Source organism: Battus philenor, unplaced genomic scaffold (genome assembly GCF_028537555.1).
Source record: "Battus philenor isolate CCGP_79_NKW_IND1 unplaced genomic scaffold, ilBatPhil1.0.hap1 SCAF_30, whole genome shotgun sequence".
In the NCBI taxonomy this organism is placed as follows: domain Eukaryota; kingdom Metazoa; phylum Arthropoda; class Insecta; order Lepidoptera; family Papilionidae; genus Battus; species Battus philenor.
The window spans coordinates 6,012,303-6,034,680 of record NW_027181694.1 but is presented as its reverse complement, the minus strand read 5'-3'; the positions used below and the strand labels follow the sequence as shown (position 1 = coordinate 6,034,680).

General features: G+C 36.2%; 1 protein-coding gene across 1 annotated transcript; it reads right to left on the bottom strand.

The window, feature by feature from the left end:
- Positions 1-412: 412 nt before the first annotated feature.
- On the bottom strand, positions 413-21,153 carry LOC137927285 (S-phase kinase-associated protein 2-like). Its single transcript, XM_068771068.1, has 13 exons — positions 20,977-21,153; positions 20,745-20,814; positions 15,782-15,859; positions 13,527-13,695; positions 9,575-9,745; positions 8,336-8,492; positions 6,535-6,664; positions 4,972-5,146; positions 3,495-3,585; positions 2,958-3,082; positions 2,377-2,536; positions 1,719-1,838; positions 413-738 (listed from the first exon to the last, which is right to left on the bottom strand). The coding sequence occupies exons 1-13, from the start codon at positions 21,042-21,044 to the stop codon at positions 672-674; spliced, it is 1,581 nt and encodes a 526-aa protein (XP_068627169.1). The 5' UTR covers positions 21,045-21,153; the 3' UTR covers positions 413-671.
- Positions 21,154-22,378: the final 1,225 nt, after the last annotated feature.

The following is a 22,378-nucleotide window of genomic DNA, read 5'->3' as shown; positions in this document are numbered from 1 at the left end:
AAAAAAAAACTCTTCGATGTAAATATAACATAACTAACTTTTATAACAGTATTTATTAATTTACCTAAACAGACATTGCCACAATTTTAAAAGGTTGTCTAAACAATTTTTTAATAAAAAAAAAAAACACTTTTTACGTTAAAAAAATCAAACGACTTCAAATAAATTCATATTCGAATTACATATATTTACGAATAAACAGTGTCCCATAAATCAACGTCAAGCAAAACCAGGTCGAAATGATAGGTAGTGGCAAAAATTATGAAATAAAAAAAAGTAACAAAGAAAAAAGTAAATATATAATATATGATAGAATTAGATATAATATTACAGGTAAAAAAAATTGTGACACTTTCTTTTTTAATTAATTTTCTAGAACATCTTGTATATTAGATTTCTTAGCGATAGTTTGCGTTGCCTTGAAGGTAATCTGTATAAGATTTTAATATTACAGTGTTAATACTGTGAATCGATTTTTCGCATTTTAATTTTGAATATTTTTCAATGCAACAGGAGTATTTTAAAATATACAGGGTGATCTCAGCTTAGCTATGTAAAAGGTGAATATTCAAACATACCTGTTATCAGTCTAATATTTGGGGAACTAAATTAACACTAATACACATATACAATAAGGCTGTGAACACTTTTGGATCACGCTGTATAGTGTGTCAGTCTCGGGTACGGAGTCCCCATATTGAAGTCCTCCGTGCACCAACAGTGGGTCTTGCGATAGCGCTGAAAATAAAATTTGTATTACCTCACTGGTTTTGGGGGGTAGTTGTAAAATATTTTTTTTATTTTTGCTAACTACCCTACTATGAAGAAGAAAAGATGAGGCATAGAATTTTTAATCCCAAAATGTCTCTGTATATATATATACCAGGGGTAGCCAACCTGTGGCTTAGTGGTGATAAATGCAATAGGTAAAAATAAGACAAACACTAAAATATAGAAATAAAAGAAATATAGTAGTACCAAAAACAGTGCAATAAACAGTATAATATAAGATGATAATTACAAAGAAAATACGTGTTAAATATTTGAACAATAAATGTAATGTTGCAAAATAAAATAGTAAGGAAACCTAGAAAGTAGTGGTTGAGGATGGATGTATGGCTAATGGAATGAAAGAGAAAGACTGGGATAATTGTAGAACGAAAGAAACAGTACGACAGATAAGATGATACATGAAAGAGAAGAATGATAATAATAAAAAATATGAATAAATTACTAGAAATAAAAAGTCCCTGTCCCACACGAGATAGGGGAACGAGAGGTCCCCAACAGCGGGGACCATTTAAAAAAAAATAATTTATACCTCGCGATAAATATAACCAACGGAATTCGCTTTTAATTTTTATGTAGATATATTTAAATGCATATCCATTGTATTTTTGTAAGAAATAAATAAATATCTTGTTAAACCGTTTCGAATATTAGCTCATATCAATCTTGTATTTAGTTTTTCAAACTTGACTCCACTACGAGTAGGTAGATGAGGAGTAGCCCCCCCCCCCCCCCCCCCACTAGGCAAACCGACAACATAATCAAGTGAATATATATGTATATATATATATATATATATATATAAATAAGCCAACAAGTTTGTGTAACTAGATATACTAACTATATGATAATTTATGATATATTTTTTTTAATTTTACTAGTAAGTTGTTTTGGCATTCCTCTCTTTGTCTGAAAAGACCGTATCTCACCTGAACATGAACTGGTTCACTTGTATAGAGGGCAGGGTTGCTCGCAATGCACTCAGAGAGCCAGCCTGCAGCATGCCCCACACCTCCAGATACTGCAGCGATGGCATGCTGCTTAACTTTCTGCGATAGAAAAATTACTTTATGTGTTGGATTACTACGGAAAGAGCTTTTGCTGGAATGTGTTATATCATTTGATTCTAAATGTGATTTATTTTGACCTGTTCATCTCTAAGCGAGTCATAGATCTTGGACCTTTAAACTTGAATAACATTCAGGTCTGGTAAAATGGAATTATTGAGCGATTATTACCAAACTATATTTTCATATTGAATGGAGATATTAGTCCGAGCCCATGGTGAGGTCTTTACTCGAGATTCTATAGAAGATCAAGTCAAGAATTAGAAGAATCGTAGAAGAAAGGAAGTCTGACATAGTCCAATGGATTAGCAAGTTGAAGCAATCGGAGATCAGGCCAAAAAGCTCACAGATGGCCAGTGGAACCTTATAGTTCTGGAATGGAGACGATTGATCTGTAAATATAGAATGTCTACCCACAAGGTGTATGCACCTTATTTAGGTCTTTGACAGTCCCATTTTAAATGGTGGAGGCCCACGTCCAACTGTGGACATCCTATGACTGAAGTTATAATAAACTTACGTGAGTACATGAGGAGGTAGGAGGTAACAGCGACTTAGAGCCAGGTGTTCCAGATGAGAGAGAGCCAACACAGCCAGGACAGCAGCTGCTCCCAGATGCGAGCAGTCTGATAAGTCCAACTCAAGGAGTCTAGGGCAGCGTGCCACCAGCTTCTGTACCACTGAAAGGTGAGAAAAATTTAAGGAAATTTAAATATATATATATGTACACAAAACATTTGCATTGTAGTTAGATATATGCACGCGTATATGACAGCACTCCTAACAATACTTAAGACGCCGGTTAGTTAATTACGATCGGTGTTTGGATTTCGCTAATTCTATGCTGGAATAATATTAACAATTGTTCACGACAGTAATTTGTTTCGATTTCCCAGCAGCTGACATGGGTTATATGAATTGAAATATTGAAATAATTCGACAATCGGAACCAAAAATAAAAGTTCCAAGAGCTGCAGTTTGGCCACACCTGCTATATATTTCTTTTATATATATATTAATTTATATATATGGATAATGGAGTCAATATATATGAAGTAGTGCGGATGATATCAGGATTTTATGGTTGAAGGTATAACTTACTCTCATCTGTCATAGTCCTGGCACCACCCACGTTCAGCCGCTGCAATTTCTGGGGCAAAGCCCCTACCAGGACTTGTAGTGCTCTCTCGTCCAAGGAACACCATGAGATGTTCAGCGCCTGAAGACTAATAGAAAACATGATATAGGTTTTTTTAGTAACTGTTATTTCGTGATATCTTTCATTCTTAAATCTATTTACAAAACTTATATTATTAAATGTCGGTAAAGCAGTTACTGTTTAACCTTGACACTTCATAGATGGCGCTGTTAACAATTGTGTTACGATGGCGTCCATTGTAGTCGGTAAAGCAGTCGGTATTTGAGATGTCTAAGCGATAATTGAAAATATTGCAGAATAAATATTTGAATGGAATCGACAATATAAATAATACACTTTAAATGTAGTTTCTCTATTTTCAGAACAACGCATATATCGTTTATTTAAAGTATATACCTACATAGTCGAGAGAAATTTTCTTATATGTATATATATATATGTATGTATGGGCGGTGTGTGTGTATGTATGGGCAACTTACCCAACACATCCTTTTAATATCTCTGCCAGGCCCTCCGCTGTGATATCTCTTGACATTGTCAAATTCAGGGTTTCCATGTTACTGCATCTGCCTGTAAATAAAAGTTTATACATATATTCATACTACTGACCACATAGGATCACATAGTGACCACCATGTATATATAGTGACGGTCATGTATATATCGACTATGTACTGGACATAGGCCGCCCCCATACATTTACAATAAGACCGGTTGAAAGCGGTCTGCATCCAGTGTCTTTTGTCCTTATCTTGTCTGACCACCTTGTGGGGGGGACATCTTACTCTGCATCTCTATGGTCTCTACTCCAGATCCTCGAGGCTCCAGCTTATACACATAGGTCATGTATATAACAACTATGAACTATTATAACTTTTTAATTATCTTCATTTCAAATATAGAATGCCCACAGCTGGACATAGGCATACCACACATATTTTAAATAGACCATTTAGAAGCAGTCTGCATCCAGTGTCTTACAAAGACCTTAACTCGTCTGTCCACTTTGACTTGCCAATCCACTTGTCCATGTTGGTTACTTCCACTTATTTTTTTTATCTGTGCTTATCTACAATCAGCCTGATGGCTATAAGTGGAAGTTTCTTGTGAAGTATATCAGGATAAGTAAGAAAAGGACCAATATTTAGCCACTTCCGCACATGTGGTAGTTATGCAATAAAATGCACCACCCGCCTGCCCGCTGATAAATGCGTATGCGGCAAACAATGCGAATCACACAACCGCCACCGCCAAATTACTCAACACGTGTTTCACCCCTCCACGGGGCATCATCAATCTAACCAGACCACCGATTTGGCACCGATTAGTGCCAAACACAGTGTTTGGCACTAATCGGTTTAACATAACTTCCGAGTGATTTAACGGTGGTAGTTGTGTAATTCGCATTTTTTTTAAACCACTTCCCAGCGCTGAATCTTATACACACATACTGGCTTCGGTATCATTTTATATATTTTTCATTTATACAGTAACACCCCGCTTTACGCGACCCCGTTATACGCGGTTTCACTATAACGCGAATTGCAAATTTCGCGCTCAAATGCCTCGAATTACGCGAAAGAGTGCGTATAAATATAATGTAGTCATCAACTTCTCTATGGTGTCTTGACCATATGTCAAACAATTAAAAACAGTGTTGGGTGTTATGAACGTATTTTACAAGAACGTAAACAAAACGTTACCCAAAAGACAATAGATGTATTTTTCCGTAAAAAATAAGAGTATGTATTGCATAAAGTGTTCCTAGAATTAAAGTGATCGATTAAAATGATTTGTATTTTTTTGTAATAATTTTTGACTATGTTTAATCATAAACCTCGTTATACGCGAATTTCAGTTAACGCGAATTTTTTTGGAACGTATCCCTCGCGTTATGCGGGGTATTACTGTATATAAATCACAATAGAATAAAATTACAATGCAATAATTTCTCACCGATAAGTTTGCAGATTGAATCCGTCATCTGCACGCTTTCAAGGCTCAACTTCTTCAGACCTGGACATCGTTCCAGCAGACAGCACAGGGTCTGATTATCCACTGTGCACATGCTGAGGTCCAGGTATTGTACCCTGGAAGGTGTCACCGGAGTGGTTGCATGCCATTCCGCTATCTGCAATAACATGTAAAACATTTTTAAACATATAAATGATAGATACTCTCTTAATAATATATAAGATATGAGAAATTGCTATTTATTTATACATTAACTAGCTGATCCCGCAAACGTTGTTTTGCAAAAAAAATTAAAGTTTTTAATTAACAAATGTAAGATAAGGGTTGATCGTAGAGGGGTGAAAATTTAGGTTTGTATGTATTTTTGTATGCTGTATCATGATAAAATAAAAACCAAAAGAATTGTCTAAAAAATTAAAAATAAAATTTAGGGGTGGACCACCCTTATCACTTAGGGGTATGGAAAATAGATAGTAGCCGATTCTCAGACATACTGAATACGCATGTAAAATTTGGTAAAAATCTGTCAAGTCGTTTCGGAGGAGTTCAAGTTCGAACACCGTGACACGAGAATTTTATATATTAGAATAAGTAATTTTTTGTCCAATGTGTGTTGCAGGTGATGACATACGGACCCTGTACGTGATCACTTTTTCTTTATATCCCCCGCTATTGGGACCCTCTCGTACCCCATACCTTGTGTGGGAACAGGGACTATTTAACATTATTTAATTTTTCACAATCTTATTTATTTTCTTTCTCTTCATTCATGCATCTTATGATCTTTCATTCGGTATTCATTCCATCTTTCTTCTTTCATTCTCTTTCGCTCTATGACCTTCCATTCCTCTCTCGTTACACATTAGCGTTTAATTTATTTTATTTCTGTTTATTTATATTCTTTTTATTTTACATTTATTTCACATTAGCTTTTAATTTTATTTATTTACAATTTTATTAATCTTATTTAGGCTTTTGTTTTTGTAAATTGCTTTTGTAATTATTGCTCTACAAAATGAGAGGAATCCTTCGTTGTTTTTTCTCTTATCAGGGAGGCTATTCTTTCCTCCCTGATTTTTACGCCAGACCGGACGTGATCACTTACCGGGCCTCATAAGAAGGCCAAAGATCAACCAGAGAACAATGGAGAGGACTGGGCTCGGATTTGCTGGGAGGTCGAAGAGATGAGGAGATCCACAGAAGAACCAAGATCAAAGACGTAGCTCAAAGAATTGCTCATCTGAAGTCATTGCCTTTGGGACCGAAAGGTTCTCGAGTTGAGACTCGCGTGGACAGGCCCCTCCACTGGGTGGACCGATGACATAGGTCACGAGAAGTTGACAGATGCGACAGCGCAGGACTCCTGGACCAGGACTCCAGGCCTTCCTTAAATATCGCCACGGTGACTGTTCCTATACTTTTTTTTCTGGGAAATCTTCCGGTATTCAAGATGCCCCGCCTCTGGGGGGAGGTCCAGGGGTATGTGGGATTCCTACCCAGTAAATGCCTACCGGCATTGCTGTTGTGTATTTAGTAGAAACTCACCTCGGTACTGGCCAGTCTGATAATGATGGGTTTCCGTGCCAAGATCCTTCCCAGGGCGTTCTTGGACAAAACCTTATTGCCGAGGTCCAACCTTTGCCATAATGTTTCATCGCATGCCACTCGATACCATCTGAAACACATCTTTTATATCACAACAATGATTATATTTCAGGCGTTATTTTGCGGAAGTCCATCCTAAGTAAGAAAAGGACCAATATATAGCTACTTCCGCTATGCAGCAGTAGTCGTGCAATAAAGATAAAACTGTGTTTGGACTTTTTGCACTAATCAGTATAACATAACTTCTGAGGATGCCCTGTTGAGGGGTGAAACACGTGTTGAGTGATTTAACTGGATCACGGTCTAATCCACACCCAGTTCACAGAAGCACGAGGGGTACTCCATGAGCTTAAACCGATGAAGGTACTCGGAGAATCCCCTCCCCCCCGTGCCTTGTGAAGAGCTGGACCAAAACCGCGTCCACTTCGATACTGCTGAATCCATGTTACACCAAGTTGAAAGATGACCTAGTTAAAGTCAAACTACTTCCCAAGACATTGACTTTATTGTCGGTCTACCTAAAGGGGATTGCATAATGTGACCAGAAACCTGCCATTTAAACGAATTTCTTGAGCTCTTCAGAGACTGGTTCATCTGATGAACATTCAATTCGAATTTCTAGAGAAATCACATCTATAGTCTCGTGTGAAGTTTGTGCTGTTAGCCTTGCGGCTTTTACAGCTTCATCGGAAATGAGTTCACGGAAAGGAGGGGTCCGTGAACTATATAAAATTTCAGGAGTCGAGTTTCCGAATCCGTATCAGTACTCGGCGGGGAGACGAGGAAGTCACAAAGGTAGTGGCCGCGAGATAGAAGCAGCGGGGCTCACCCAGCCAGCCCTCGAGGACACAGACCCAGCGCGACCCAGCCGGCAGAACTCGCCGCTAGCGCGTATGTCTGGTCAGTGTTACTGATAGTGTACTGAATGAGGAGTTAAGTGTGGAGGGCAGCGTGGACCACTCGGCAATCTAAGGAAGGATACTGATCCTACCTCGGATCGCCCACGCTGTTCGCTGTTCGCGTTCGACGGTGAGAAGTGTGGTGGGTGATCTTTGTGCATCGCATGCGTGTCGCCAGTGGAATAAATCACATCTATAACCTCTCCAGGAGTACGAAGCCTGCTAAATACATCATCATTTGAATATGTCACCAAGCACACATGAAACGTTTTTCTTCTTTCTAGCCCTTGGCAAGCCCACTGCAAGGCATGAACATCCTCGTCATAAAACATGTCTTAACCCTTAGTGGCCTGATTTACGAAAGTGACTTTTTTAATATTACAGTATTTGCTTGAGGGTCTAGATGAAGGGAAAAATAGATTTTTTTTTTAATTTCGTTGGAAAGAATATTATACAACAGTAAAATTCGTACAGCCAACCTATAAAAAAACAACTAATAGTAATGTGAACATTCGGTTTAAAAGATTGGTATCAAAATTGAAACTCAAGGCTATTAAGGGTTAACCTTTAAAAAAACTTAAGTTAATTGATGCAATATTAAGACTAAAGGGGGGGGGGGGGGGTTTCCTTGAATCCTTGTTCAACCTGGTGAAAAGATGACATTGTTAGTCATAAGACTTCATAGACTGGTATATCATCGAAGAACCAGCTAGAAGGTATACAGACAACCTTGTTAAGGACGTTGGAAGAAGCTAGATCCTGATCCTGGTGGAAAGCCCAGCATTGAACATCCTATGGCTATTATGGTGATGAAACACACATGTATAAAAATTGTAACTCACCGCTTGCATACCAGCATGCAGTGTGCGAGGGTGCGTTTGGGTAACCACCGAAACACACTGAGTATCATTTCATCAGACAGCACGGAGAATGTGTCACTTCCAACTGGTTCCGATTTACTTCTTTTATTTATTATCATCTCTTCTTCTAGACCTAGAGCTGGATAGAAGTAAATATTGATTATTATTCCTTTTAATATGATATACATAAGTCTGAGGAGTTTTTTTTATTAAAAAATCATATATACAACATTGGAACTTTTAAAAGGAATATTGATCAACAACATTTTTTACTTCATTTTGTTTTTGACTCTACTCTGAGAAAATGCAGGAAGAAACACCACAACAACATATGTTTTAAAATATAGATTTTTTTATATATACTTTATCACATATAGCCTAAAGTAAAATAAAATACAGTACCCGGCGATTAATATTGCACATCGACCTTTGGAAAGAGACAATCGGATAATTTCGGCTTAGTTGTGCGCTATCTCTGTCGCTCAAAATACAAACAGTCCGGTATCTATTAGGAGCTGTTACAACAAGTATCATTTGATTCTTTTGATAATTATTTTTATTTTTTGTAAAAAATACACCAATTTTTGTATAAGTGGTGGCTTTATGTTGGGGTAAAATAAAATAAATTCTAATTCTCACCGGACTGTATTTCGTGCCACAAAGATAACCCTCTACGAAGCCGAAATTAGCAGATTGTCTCTTGCCAAAGGTCGATGTGCAATATTTATCGCAGAGTATTGTAATTTAGAACATCACTGCGAAGGATTCTTGTCATTTAAATACTCCTTTATTAAATAATATACCTTTTTTAATTTTGAATATTAAAGATAGTTGAAATAATGTTTTACAAATATACTAAAGACTTTTAGCAGACGAAACAGTAGGGTTGGCTTGAGAAGCAAAATGATGCATAGAAACAAGACAAGTCAAACTCAGGTGGATGTTTTTTTCCCAAAGTTTTATTATCAGTTAAAAAATCCTTCGCACTGAAATAGGATTTGTTCACATTTGCCTATGAAAGAAAAGATAATATCTTACTAATAAACTTGAAATATCGTTTCTCTGTTTTAAGAAAGTAGTCGAGAGAAATTGTAGATAAAACTGTGTATATATATATATATATATATATATATAACAGTATATATGTATACACATATGTCTTTCTGTGTGTGCGCGTGTGTGCGTGATAATAAAAAATGCGCGATAAAGATAATATCTTACGGGTTAGGTTATGCTTCTTGCCTCCCGTGGAGTTGGAGGAACTGGTGGAACTGAAGGCGCCGTGGGGTGGGAGACACTGAGAGTTAACCTGACCAGCTGGAGTCTCCTTCTCGACGAGGTAATCATACAGGAGCGTTACTTCCAACAGATCAGTCGAATGCATGGTTTGAGCTGAAAAATTATAAGAAATCATACATGAAATCATATTGTACATAATACTTTCATACTTAATGGAATCAGGCGTTACCTCGCGGAAGTCCATCCTAAGTAAGAAAAGGACCAATATTTAGCCACTTCCGCACATGCAGTGGTAGTCGTGCAACAAAGTGCACCGCCCGCCAGCCCGCTGATAAATGCGTATGCGGCAAACAATGCGAATCACACAACCGCCACCGCCAAATCACTCAACACGTGTTCACCCCTCCACGGGGCATCTTCAGGAGTCATGTTACACCGATTAGTGCCAAACACAGAGTGCTAAATATTGGTCCTTTTCTTACTCATAATACTTTCACTTTATATAAGCCTATAAACTACGCAGTAATTAAAATTCTAAATATATTTATTCAAATAGCTATTGTCACTCATTTTTTAAACGTCGGCCTATTTAGTATTATAAGCAATAATCTATCACAGGCTGGAAATAATAATGTGACAGCCAGATAAAAACTCAATAGTTACTTTTTTAAAATTAAATTCAATAATTATGTGTACATTATAATATCAACTAACCAAGTTCAATATATTTCCATCAGCTAAAAAGATCTTAAATGGTATAATAAGACTAGCTGATCCCGCAAACGTTATTTTGCAAAAAAAATAAAGTTTTTAATTAACAAATGTAAGATAAGGGTTGATCGTAGAGGGGTGAAAATTTAGGTTTGTATGTATTTTTGTATGCTGTATCATAATAAAATAAAAACCAAAAAATTTTTCTAAAAAATTAAAAATAAAATTATCACTTAGGGGTATGGAAAATAGATAGTAGCCGATTCTCAGACATACTGAATACGCATGTAAAATTTGGTAAAAATCGGTCGAGCCGTTTCGGAGGAGTTCAAGTTCGAACACCGTGACACGAGAATTTTATATATTAGATATGTTTAATAATATGTTTTAAATTTACATTTAAAACTAAAAGGAAGGTCTAAAGCATGGTTGCACAGACTTATTAAGACTAGGGGCCACTCGGGCAAGTCATGAACTGATGGCGGGCCGGCCGCCAGAAGTACAGGTAATTAAATTTTTTTGCTTTTATTCTAGAAAAGAATTCAATATTTTTCGAATGTACGAGAGTATTATTTTTGCTGTCGGCGGGCCACCAGTATTCGACCGGCGGGCCGCGGTCTGTGCATCCATGATCTAAGGTATTTCGTACAACCAGGGGCGGCTCTAGCTCGTGTGCAATGTAACCTTGGCGTCCTATAGGCCTGACTCCCCCCCCCCCTCCCCCGCGGCTATAACTATTAACTTTGCGGTCGTAACAAGAAAGTATTGTTCATATTCCAACAAGCTAATTAATAAGAAATAAAATTGTACCTAGCCACCTAAAAGTAAAAAAAGATGAGGGAAGGGAGGCGATGAAAGCAAGAAGGAATGAAAGAACAAAAAAAAATTGCAAGATATTGTGAAGGATAAAAGAAAAGAATAAAAGAAATTGAGAAGAATGAAAGTGAGTGTAGAATAAAGATAAAACCCTGAAAAAATTATTTGTAAATAAAATCCCTGTCTCAAACAAAATAGGGGTACGAGAGGCTCCCAATAGCGGGGGCCATAAAAAAAGCTATTTTATAAGTAGGTATAGCTTACAGTATGGTATTAGTTACGGCCTTTCTTCTAATGACGGCAGAATAACACTCATTGTTTTTATGCCTGTAGCACATCTCTGTTGCGAAACTAAGCGGCGAACCGCGATAGATTCCAAGACGATGTTCTTAGCTGTCTCGGGGAGCGCCCCGGCGCCCGTGTGAATTGTACACCCTGCACTATAAGTTAAGCCGCCCTATTTTATAAGTAGGTATACAATACTGGCTGCTTCTAAACTTTAAATACGTGAAATGAGGTTTATTTCGAGTTGAAACAAAATGTTGGAAAAAGAAGCCGCCCATAGTGCGCTCGCGTTTGATAACTGCCGCCACCGCGCTGTCTGGCCGCTTCTGTCATATCATTGTTGTACCGTGATGGTCTCAGACGATGTTCTTAGCTGTCTCAGGGGGCGCCGCGGATGCCCCCTGATACTGCGGCCCCCGTGTGCGTTGCACACCCTTCACTATAGGTTAAACCGCCCCTACGTGGAACCTTTTTATAAGTACATACAGTATTCTGGAAAAACCTTAAAATCAACAACCTCCCGACTTGAAATTCTTTAAAATATTAATTGTTCTGTGTAATTATTTCAATTGAATCTATTTAATAATATACTTTTAATTTTAGATTTAAAACTTAGAAAGTCCATATTGATATATGAAGTGATTGTTTATTAAACTAAATTATTGCATATATATATCTAATATATAAAATTCTCGTGTCACGGTGTTCGAACTTGAACTCCTCCGAAACGGCTTGACCGATTTTTACCAAATTTTACATGCGTATTCAGTATGTCTGAGAATCGGCTACTATCTATTTTCCATACCCCTAAGTGATAAGGGTGGTCCACCCCTAAATTTTATTTTTAATTTTTTAGACAATTTTTTTGGTTTTTATTTTATTATGATACAGCATACAAAAATACATACAAACCTAAATTTTCACCCCTCTACGATCAACTCTTATCTTACATTTGTTAATTAAAAACTTTAATTTTTTTTGCAAAACAACGTTTGCGGGATCAGCTAGTATATATATATATATATTAATACAATTACTTCCACTACTTAGGTTTTTTTTGATTACATATAACATTTTAAAGTAGAACGCTGACGTCTGTAACATAGTTTATATCTAGTGCAGCTGCGAAAGGTTACATATAGCGAATTTTAAACATTTGCAACACATGAAAGTAATGTCGTTTCTGTCGACATATACAGTATAACATATCGATTTGTTACCGCTCCGGCATTGATTTGTATACTAGATGGCAAGAGGTTGTTGATAACGAAGGTGAATATATTGTTGATTAGAAATAAAAATTCGTTAAAAATGTTGTCGTGTGAATTTAACCAAACCCTTAACAGCCTAGAGATTCAATTTTGATACCAATCTTTTAAACCGATTGATCACATTACTATTAGTTTTTTTATAGGTTGGCTGTACGAATTTTACTGTTGTATAATATTCTTTCCAACGAAATATTAAAAAAAAAATCTATTTTTCCCTTCATCTAGACCCTCAAGCAAACACAGTATAAAAAAAATCGCTTTCGTAAATCAGGCTATTAAGGGTTAAGAAAGCGACATTACTTTCCGATCATCCTAATATATATATACAAAAATTATATCATCATCATGTGATCAGATGGACGTCCATTCCAAGGTATAGGCCTCTTTCAAAGAGTACCACAATGTCTTGCACTACCACAACCTTGAATATGTCTTCAGTCCACCACTCAGGAACCTTCCAGACACAACGAGCAATTCCTCAAGCTATATCAATCACCTTAGCTCTTAAATATTTAATGGAATCAGGCGTTACCTCGCGGAAGTCCATCCTAAGTAAGAAAAGGAGCAATATTTAGCCACTTCCGCACATGCAGTGGTAGTCGTGCAACAAAGTGCAACGTTTGGCACTAATCGGTGTAGCATAGCTCCTGAAGATGCCCCGTGGAGGGGTGAAGCACGTGTTGAGTGATTTGGCGGTGGCGGTTGTGTGATTCGCATTGTTTGCCGCATGCGCATTTGTCAGCGGGCTGGCGGGCGGTGCACTTTGTTGCACGACTACCACTGCATGTGCGGAAGTGGCTAAATATAAGTCCTTTTCTCACCTCAGCTCTCGTTTAAATTCTGATACTCACATTTATCAACGCTCCTCGGACTTTTACTCTTGGATGGTCCAGGATTTGCGTTGTGTATCTTCACCTTCGGACTTTTCGGACTGAACCTGCTCCTCGGTGAGGTTATGGAACTGTTGATGTTGGGGTTCACATTTTCTATATCACGTTTCCGCTTGAGATTCGGCTTGTGCTGTGAATGGTATTATATATTTAAAAAGCGCAATAAGTGCTTCTGGCATATGTCTAATTACTGTAATACAGACCTTTGTAAAAGTGATCCCATAAAGAGCCTCTTAGATTATTTGAGACTTTCGTAGATTCTTCGAGTCTCTAATAGACCAGCTTAGAACTCCCTGAGGCACTCATAGAGTTTTTGAGACTTTTGTAAATTATCCGAAACTTTAACGACTCTCTGAGAATCTCTTACACTTTAGTAGACTTGCTAAGTCTTTCCGAGACTATTTTTATCTATTTGAGACTAGTAAACTAAACTATCAGAAACTATCCGAGGATCTTATAGACTAACAGATACTCGCTTAGTCTCTCCAAGAATCTCTTAGACTACTATACTCACTTAGTCCCTCTAAGAATCTCTTAGGCTATAATATTAACTAAGTCTTTCTGACAATCCCTTAGACTATAAAACTAGCTGAGTCTTTTACAGAATCGCATAGACTATATTGCTTATTCTCTCTAAGTATCACTTAAGCTACTCGGTTAGTCTCTCCAAGAATCTCTTGAGAATCACAAAGAATATACTTGCTTAGTCTCTCTGAGTATCACTTAGACTATAATACTCGATTAGTCTTTAAGAATCTTTTAGGCTATAAAACTAGCTTAGTCTTTACTGATTATCTCTTAGACTATAATATTCGCTTAGTCTCTCTGAGAACCTCTTAAGACTCTGGTAATGACTTTAATACCATCTGAGAGTCTCTTTGATTCTCTGAGACTATCTTAGACTCTATTAGACTCGAAGAAGTTTAGTGAAGAAAAATTGTAATAGTGATAAGGGTAGGAAATGAATTGCTCTAATTAGTGGATCAAAGATATTTGTGAATAATCACAAAAAAGCACTCCTCTGACTTTGTTGTAAGCTGTTGCTACCTCGACTAAGCTTGGCAGGGGTCTTAACCGGCCATGGTCTTTCGTTCTCTACACGTGCCTGGAGGAGGACGTGACTGCTGCCCGTGTACTTCGGTGTACGGGAGTTGCACCCAGGGCTACCCATCTCGGATCACTGATATGCCTCCACAAGATCACCGGCTACATCAAGGGTCTGGTCTGCTGAGAGTTTTCGACATGTATTGGCTTGAGTAAGACTAAACCCGACCAGACCTTGGTGACCAGGGTGTCCCATTTTCGTAAGAGAAAGATGGCGGTGCGGTATAGAGCTCGAAGATACGTTGGAAATTGACAGTCTCCCTCTTGGGAGGTAAAGAAAGTTGCCATATTTTCCTAAGATACTGTCACAAAATTTTAAAAGGGGTGATCAATAAAAACAGGGTAGGAGTACAGGGTTACCTATCCTGGATCACCGAAGTGTCTTCTCGAGGACACTGGAGACACCAAGGGTCTGCTGAGATTCCACGAGATGTATTGTCTTGAATAAGACTAACCCCGACGCATGCCTTGTACACTTGTGACACAGCGGTGGACCAGACCTTGGTGTCCAGGGTGTCCCGTATTCGTAAGAGAAAGATGGCGGTGAGAAATGGAGCTCGAAAATACGTTGGAAAGTGACAGTCTCCCTCTTGGGGGATAAAGAACGTCGCCATATTTTTCTAAGATACTGTCACAGAATTGAAAAGAGGTGATCAATAAAAACAGGCCTATCCTGGACCACCGAAGTGTCTTCTCGAGGACACAGAAGCATCTGGTGGCATTTCTCGTGGACAAGGCTTTAATTCAATTTCAATAATGAATTACACAAAACAATGTAAACTAACGCGGATTTAATCAGATTACGGTGGGACGCAAGCAATCCGTCATCACCGACCGTTTCGCGCCATATTCAATTTTGAACTGTCACAATCAACATGGCTGCACGATGGTTCTGACGTTTCACTAGAGTAGGAACTTCCGGTCAGTTCCACACTCATCCACTTCCGGAAGGAACGTTCCATTCTCTTGTACTAGATGGCGCCACCGACCCGCTGTCAGATTTATTACGTGCCAATATTTTTAAATATCTGTCTATTTTATAAATAAAAATGGGTAGTGACCTTGATCACCGTATACCCCAATTATGTCGGAGATTAATAAAAATTACTCACAGAGGTAACCGCAGAAATTTCACATAGAGCTTCCCCTTCGTCTTGTTCTAGGAGACATAAGCCCATTTCTTGGAGTACCTGCAAATAACATCATATACAGTATGATTGGTTACATACATATAAAAGTTTTAATAAGGTGAATGTATAGACCAGTGATTCCCAAAGTGGTCTATATCGACCCCTAGGGGTCTATGACAACCTGCAAGGGGCCTACGTCAGCAAAAAAAAATTTGGGGGTCCACGATAGTGGATCTCAACACATACACTGATAGTACCTATTTACTTACATCATACTATCTTATAATATTAAAACATTTACATTATTTATAAAAGTACCTATGATGTAAAAAATATATATGTTTAAAAATTACTTTAATTACTTACAAAATTGACGCCAAATGTTGATAATTTATTATTACAGCATCAGGTTCATCCTTCTCACTAAAAATATTGACTTATTGCTTATGTTATTTTATTTATAGCTTATTTTATGTTTATTTAATGTTACATATATTTTACATAAAAGATTCAAAATTTTATTTTGAGTAGTTTTAATTTGAAATTCAATTAATAAATGTATAAATTAACATGTGTTTTTACTTTAAGTTTTTAACACTAAACTTCACTACAGTTAGAAATTTACAGGAAATCAATATCAGGTAAGTAGGGGGTCTGCCCAACACGGAAAAACATGGCAAGGGGTCTACGACACAATAAAGTTTGGGGAACTCTGGTATAGACTGTTAGCAAAATGCTTTTATGCATATTTACAATCACCCTGCATAGCACCCTCTTAATAACTAAGAAAGAGAATAATATATATCTACTTCCACTATGCAGCAGTAGTCGTGCAACAAAGTGCACCGCCCGCCAGCCCGCTGATAAATGCGCGTGCGGCAAACAATGCGAAACACAACTACCACCGTTAATCTACTCTACACGTGTTTCACCCCTCCACGGGGCATGATCAGATGTTATGACTTCATTGTAGGATTTCTGCATAGCGGAAGTAGCTATATATTAATCCCTTTCTATATTAAGATGGACTTCCGGGGAAGTAACATCTGAATCTATTACATACATACCCTCTTAATACTTTTACTACATGTTTATTAATGTATATATATATATATTATTTTATTTTAAATAATTATAAATAAAAAAATAATTATAAGGGGTCTATGATAGTTAATGTAAAAAACTGTGATCTATCAATGTAAATGAAGGAAAAAGATGCAAGAAAGTAGATCTGCAAGCGAAGAATGAAAGATCATGCGAAGGATGAAATAGAATGAAAATTAAAACTCATTTTACTCAGAGAAGAGGCCCCCAGAAGAACGAAGTCATTAAACTTAAAATAATCACCCTGCATAATGTGATCACTGAAATATGTTACATTTTTTTTATAGAAATGCTACTGGCCAATGACTTCTAGCAGTTAAATCTGTAGGGACAGATAGTAAACAAGAAAGAGACTAATATATAGCTACTTCTACTATAAATGCACTGCACATTTATCAGCTGGAAGGCAGGTGATGCACTTCATTGCACAATTACAACTGCATAGCGGAAGTAGCTATATATTAGTACCTTTCTTACTTAGGATGGACTTCAGCGAGGTAACGCCTGAATCTATTAGATAGATAGTAAATAATAATTAATTTTAATATATAGTAAAACAAATTTAGATAACACTTTTTATTACTATATTATTATTAAGTTATTTATTATTTCTTAAACCAATTATTTTTAGGTAATATATAGCATTCATTATTTGACAGTAAATTAGCAATATATTAAACCAATCAAGCGTTTATGTTTTAATCTAAACACTGCAGTTAAAACAAGAGTAATGGGTATTTGGAGGACCAGAAAGTAATGTCGCTTTCCAAAGTTAAATTCACACGACTACATTTTCAACAAGTCTTTATTTCTAATCAACAATATGTTCACCTTTATTATCAACAACATTTTGCCATCTAGTATACATATTAATCCCAGCGGTAACAAATCAATCGGTTTTTCTGTAAAATATGTAGACAGAGACGGCATTACTTTACGGTTCCTCTAATACTTAGGAAGTTTTCAGTGACTGTTTTTAGACAATACTTATTGAAGCAAGAAAACTCAAGGGTTACAGATGTCAATACATCTGTAACAACTAGTTCTGAAGCCATGGAATCTTTTTTTTTATGACTCCCATTATTGGGAGCCTCTCGTACCTGGTGTGGGACATACATTAATTTTATTTTTTCACATACATTTTTTTTATTTTCTTTCTCTTCTTTCATACTTCATATTATCTGTCGTTCATTTCTTTCTTTTCACAATTCCACTATCTTTCTCCTTTTCGCTCTGTATCGCCTTTCATTCATTCCTCTTTACTTTTACATTTTCTTATATTCTATATCACATTACTTTATTTTGCTTTTATTTTATCTTTGTGTTATTTGTTAACAATTTTTTACTTTTTTAGTCTTTACTTTTATCTATTGCTTTTCCTATAATTTTTTACAGAGGTGAATGAACTCTTTTTTAGTTTTTTGTCGCATATCAGGGAGGCTATGGTTTCCTCTCAGATTTTTACGCCAGACCGGCACTCGAATTCGAGCTGGAGTCCCCGCCATGGAACCCTTAAGCTTACTGGAATATAGAGCTTAATGGAATATTGATTCCAGGGATAAACTATACATGTGCCAGGTCGTGTTTTAGAAGAACCAGAGCGATGCTTGGGACTTACAACCCGCATACCAGGTTTAGAAAGGTCTCTTAGCAATACTTTGTTGTTCACCTTCACCACCCACACTTCTTCTACCTAATCAAATCTTGAACAATCCTACCAATACTGCTTTAAAAGCTTGTTCTAAAAATAAGCTGTTCACCTTTAGGCTTAAATTCTTCATCAGACTATAGATAGACTTCATTGTCATACCTCTCACACCTACCTCCATCACATACAAATTAATTATGAATTTATTAATACTTATTTCCTTAAATATGTTAGTTGTGGTCATGGGCTATATTTATTTTCCAGGGAACAGAAAGTTCCATTAGTTTCCTGTTTAGAACATGTTCTGCTGAAGAATTTGAGCCCATCAAGAGTGAATACCAGCTCATTTATGGAATCTTCTTTTAAGGCAGCAATAGAAACATTTAAAATTTACATAGATAGGGGGTAAAGACTGGGTGATGGCATTGGGATCACAAATCCCATTGTTTCATTATATGAAGGAACTCCGAGAGAGGAATGGAAGATGGCTATGCTTTTGTTAGGTTAATGAGATTAATCCCAAATGAAGAGATCTGTACAAGAACCAAAGTCACTGACTTAAAGAAATGTTCAAGCCATAGACACGACTTGGGTAGTCATTGTATTAGGTGGACCAATAACATAGTTAAGGTTAGGAAATCACTGGAAGCTGGCAGTGCCAGACCAGTTATTACGTCAATCTTTGGGGGTGACCCATGCCTGACAGTGGGTGTTTATCAGCTAACGAAGAAGAAGAAGGGAGTGAAGTGTGGTTTGTGAAGGTTATTGCCAATAGGAGGCCTTTCTAATCCTGATAAAGGTCACCAGCCTTTACCAGACCCGTCTCCCGACAATATGGTAGACCATTTGCTATACACCAATTGCTATACAGAATTATTCAGTATAGTAATTCATTGACTACATTTATACAGGATGATTGGTTATAGGTGTAAAGGTTTGTAGAGTAAATAAAAAAGCATTGAAGTATAGCTCATTTGCTGTCAAATAATGTATAGAACACTATCTACAAATCAATTGTTTCAGAAATAATACAGTATAAAAAAACACTTTCATATATACTATCTCTCTCTGTATACTTTGTACTGGTCAAAATTATGGGCCTGTCACATTCCAATAGAGTTTTAGAGTGTTTATAAAGAGTGATTAGAAATAAGTGTAAAAATTATAATAGTGTTTGCTGATAAATTCGCTATTCATTATCCTCTTAACAGATTTTACACCTATAACCAACAACCCTATGTGCTTTCACATAAAAAATACAGACACATTGTTAACATGGATGGCAACCATATCATCATTTAGTCTATTTATTATATTTAGTTATCATACAGTTCAACATATATTCCGAAGACCACAGACTAGCAATCCCAGCATTGGATATCGTCACCCAAGGTGGACTGGTAACCTTATTAAGATAATTGGTAGATATGGGAAATAGATCACATGCAACCAATTCTATTGGAAATCTATAGAAGAGGCCACTGTTCAGTTTGGACATCTATGAACGAAATAATTATGAATTTTTTAAGTAATTAAACATATAATTAAAATTTCCATCCATGTACTGACTCATCACAATATCTCTAAAACCAGAAGAGGCTTAGAGGCTTTAAATATGCTATGAACATTCTGTTAGCCGTTTAGAGGTTAGCTAAGAATACATTTCGGGAAATTGGCTCTGCAAGGGAAGTAAAAAGGATGTTTATTACAAAAACAATACAGTTTTTTCAAACTTTAGTTACTTAAAGGTCTAAAACCAGGGTACAATTTTTTGGTTGGCATGATAAATAAGATCCTAAATATATTTTATGAAATTACAATCACAAGAGCAGTGCAGGCAACGCGAAGCTGACGAGTGGAGTTAATTTATGATAAAATAAAGCATCAACATAACTTTTACAATTCAAATTAGATTATTAATGGAAAAATAGGTCCCTTGGCTTCCGAATAGAAGCCTAGGGACCTATATTTTTGTGAAGATAACCCTTGGTGAAGTAGGAACATGCATACAGAACGAGACTATATTTCAGGTAATTATGGAATCAATATCACTACCAGGCAATAAATAGATGATGGAGATTTACTTCAGATGTTCTATTTGTGTCAAAAATTTACGAGATGGTAAGGAATTTAATAGATAAAGCACTAGAAAATTTGATACGCGGTAAGGCGGGAATTGTATGTTAAACTTACCTCTTGATCCGTCTTTCTGTCCATTAGGCTCCAGCTTTTCTTACCAGAGTTATCTGTTCGTGATTTTTTTCTGAAAAGCACGCACAATTCACCGTTATAGACACATAAAAAATGAGAGAAGAACTTGACACGTTATGGTCATTTGCCGCCTTTTAACTTTGGCGCTCAAAATCAGCTGTCAACCAGGTAGGTGATAAAACTTACAAAAAAAAACTGTGATAAACCCACTCACCTGGGGCTGGCTACCTCATCGAAAAGCAAAGATGATGGTTGTTCATCACCCGCATTGTTAATATTCATCGCGAGTTATTTTATAAATAACTTTATTAGTTACTGCAGTCAAAGAAACGTCATCACGTAATTCGCAAAAGAAAATAGAACTGACATGTAGACGATACTACAATGACAGAAGGATAATGTAAGTTGCAATAATGTTACCAAGTATTTTAAATTGTACAATTTAATTAATATTTTTAACAAATATAGTTTAATAACCTTTAAAAGCAACATTAATTTTGCTTAAATGAATTTTCAATGTGCAATTGAAGTAACATTGAAAACATAGTGAATTGAAATTGACTTTAATCCGAAGGATAGGATGAATAATAAGGCCAATCAATCCAAATATGTATAAACTCCTTTTTAATACTATATTCTATCACATAAATATCACATATGCACTTATTTCTTGTCAAATTAATAGGCTCGTCTTAGAAGCTAGGTAATTTCTCTATTTACAGCGTCCTTAGGTGGAAAATTAAAACAAAAACGGTTATATGCTAGTATTTGACGACGTTATAAATCTTCACTCTGATAGAAGCCATTTACAAAATTAATTTTTTATAGAGAGGTAGGAACAGATCGTAGCTATACCTCCACGGTTCTATTAGTAGTAAAATCCATGTATAATACCCGCAAAATAAATATTTCGTAACCCGGAAAAAGTGAGAAATATTTAAAACAAGATGTGACAAGAGTAATGGCCACACCGATATAAATTAGCTTTGTAATACAATTTTTTGCATTATACATTATTTCGAAAAAATAACTGATCCCGATAGTAATACAACAAAATTATCGGTGAAAAAGAAAACAATATTTTAATAACTACTTCAGAGATATAAATAATCCAATAAGTCTTAAAATATATGTAATAATACAATATTGCTTTTGATAAGAAGATAAAAAAGGATATTGAAGAAAATGTAATCTCTTCTGTAACAATATGTATATTTAAATACGTAATATTTTAGCCATATTAATTTGTCGATTCAATTAATGCTCCATATAGCGTTTACTGCAGTATATATGAAAGTAACTTTTAAATGTAAAAATTTTAATTGAACGGAGCTATCAAATCACATACAAAGATACTCACAATCAGCATTTTATTTACATATAATACACAAGTACCTTCTTGTAAGGTGGATTGTTCCTAGCTGGGTACCTCACAATATCACTCCAGGATCAAAATGAGACTTTAGAAATAATATTTGGAAATATTTACATTCATGCTCTTATGTGACTACCCGTCCTTCTTCTTCTTTTTCCTAAAATTAAAACTAGTGGAAAGACTACAGTTTTTTGAGAAGGCAATTGCAGGCAGGATAATGTGATAATAAAATTGTTGTATA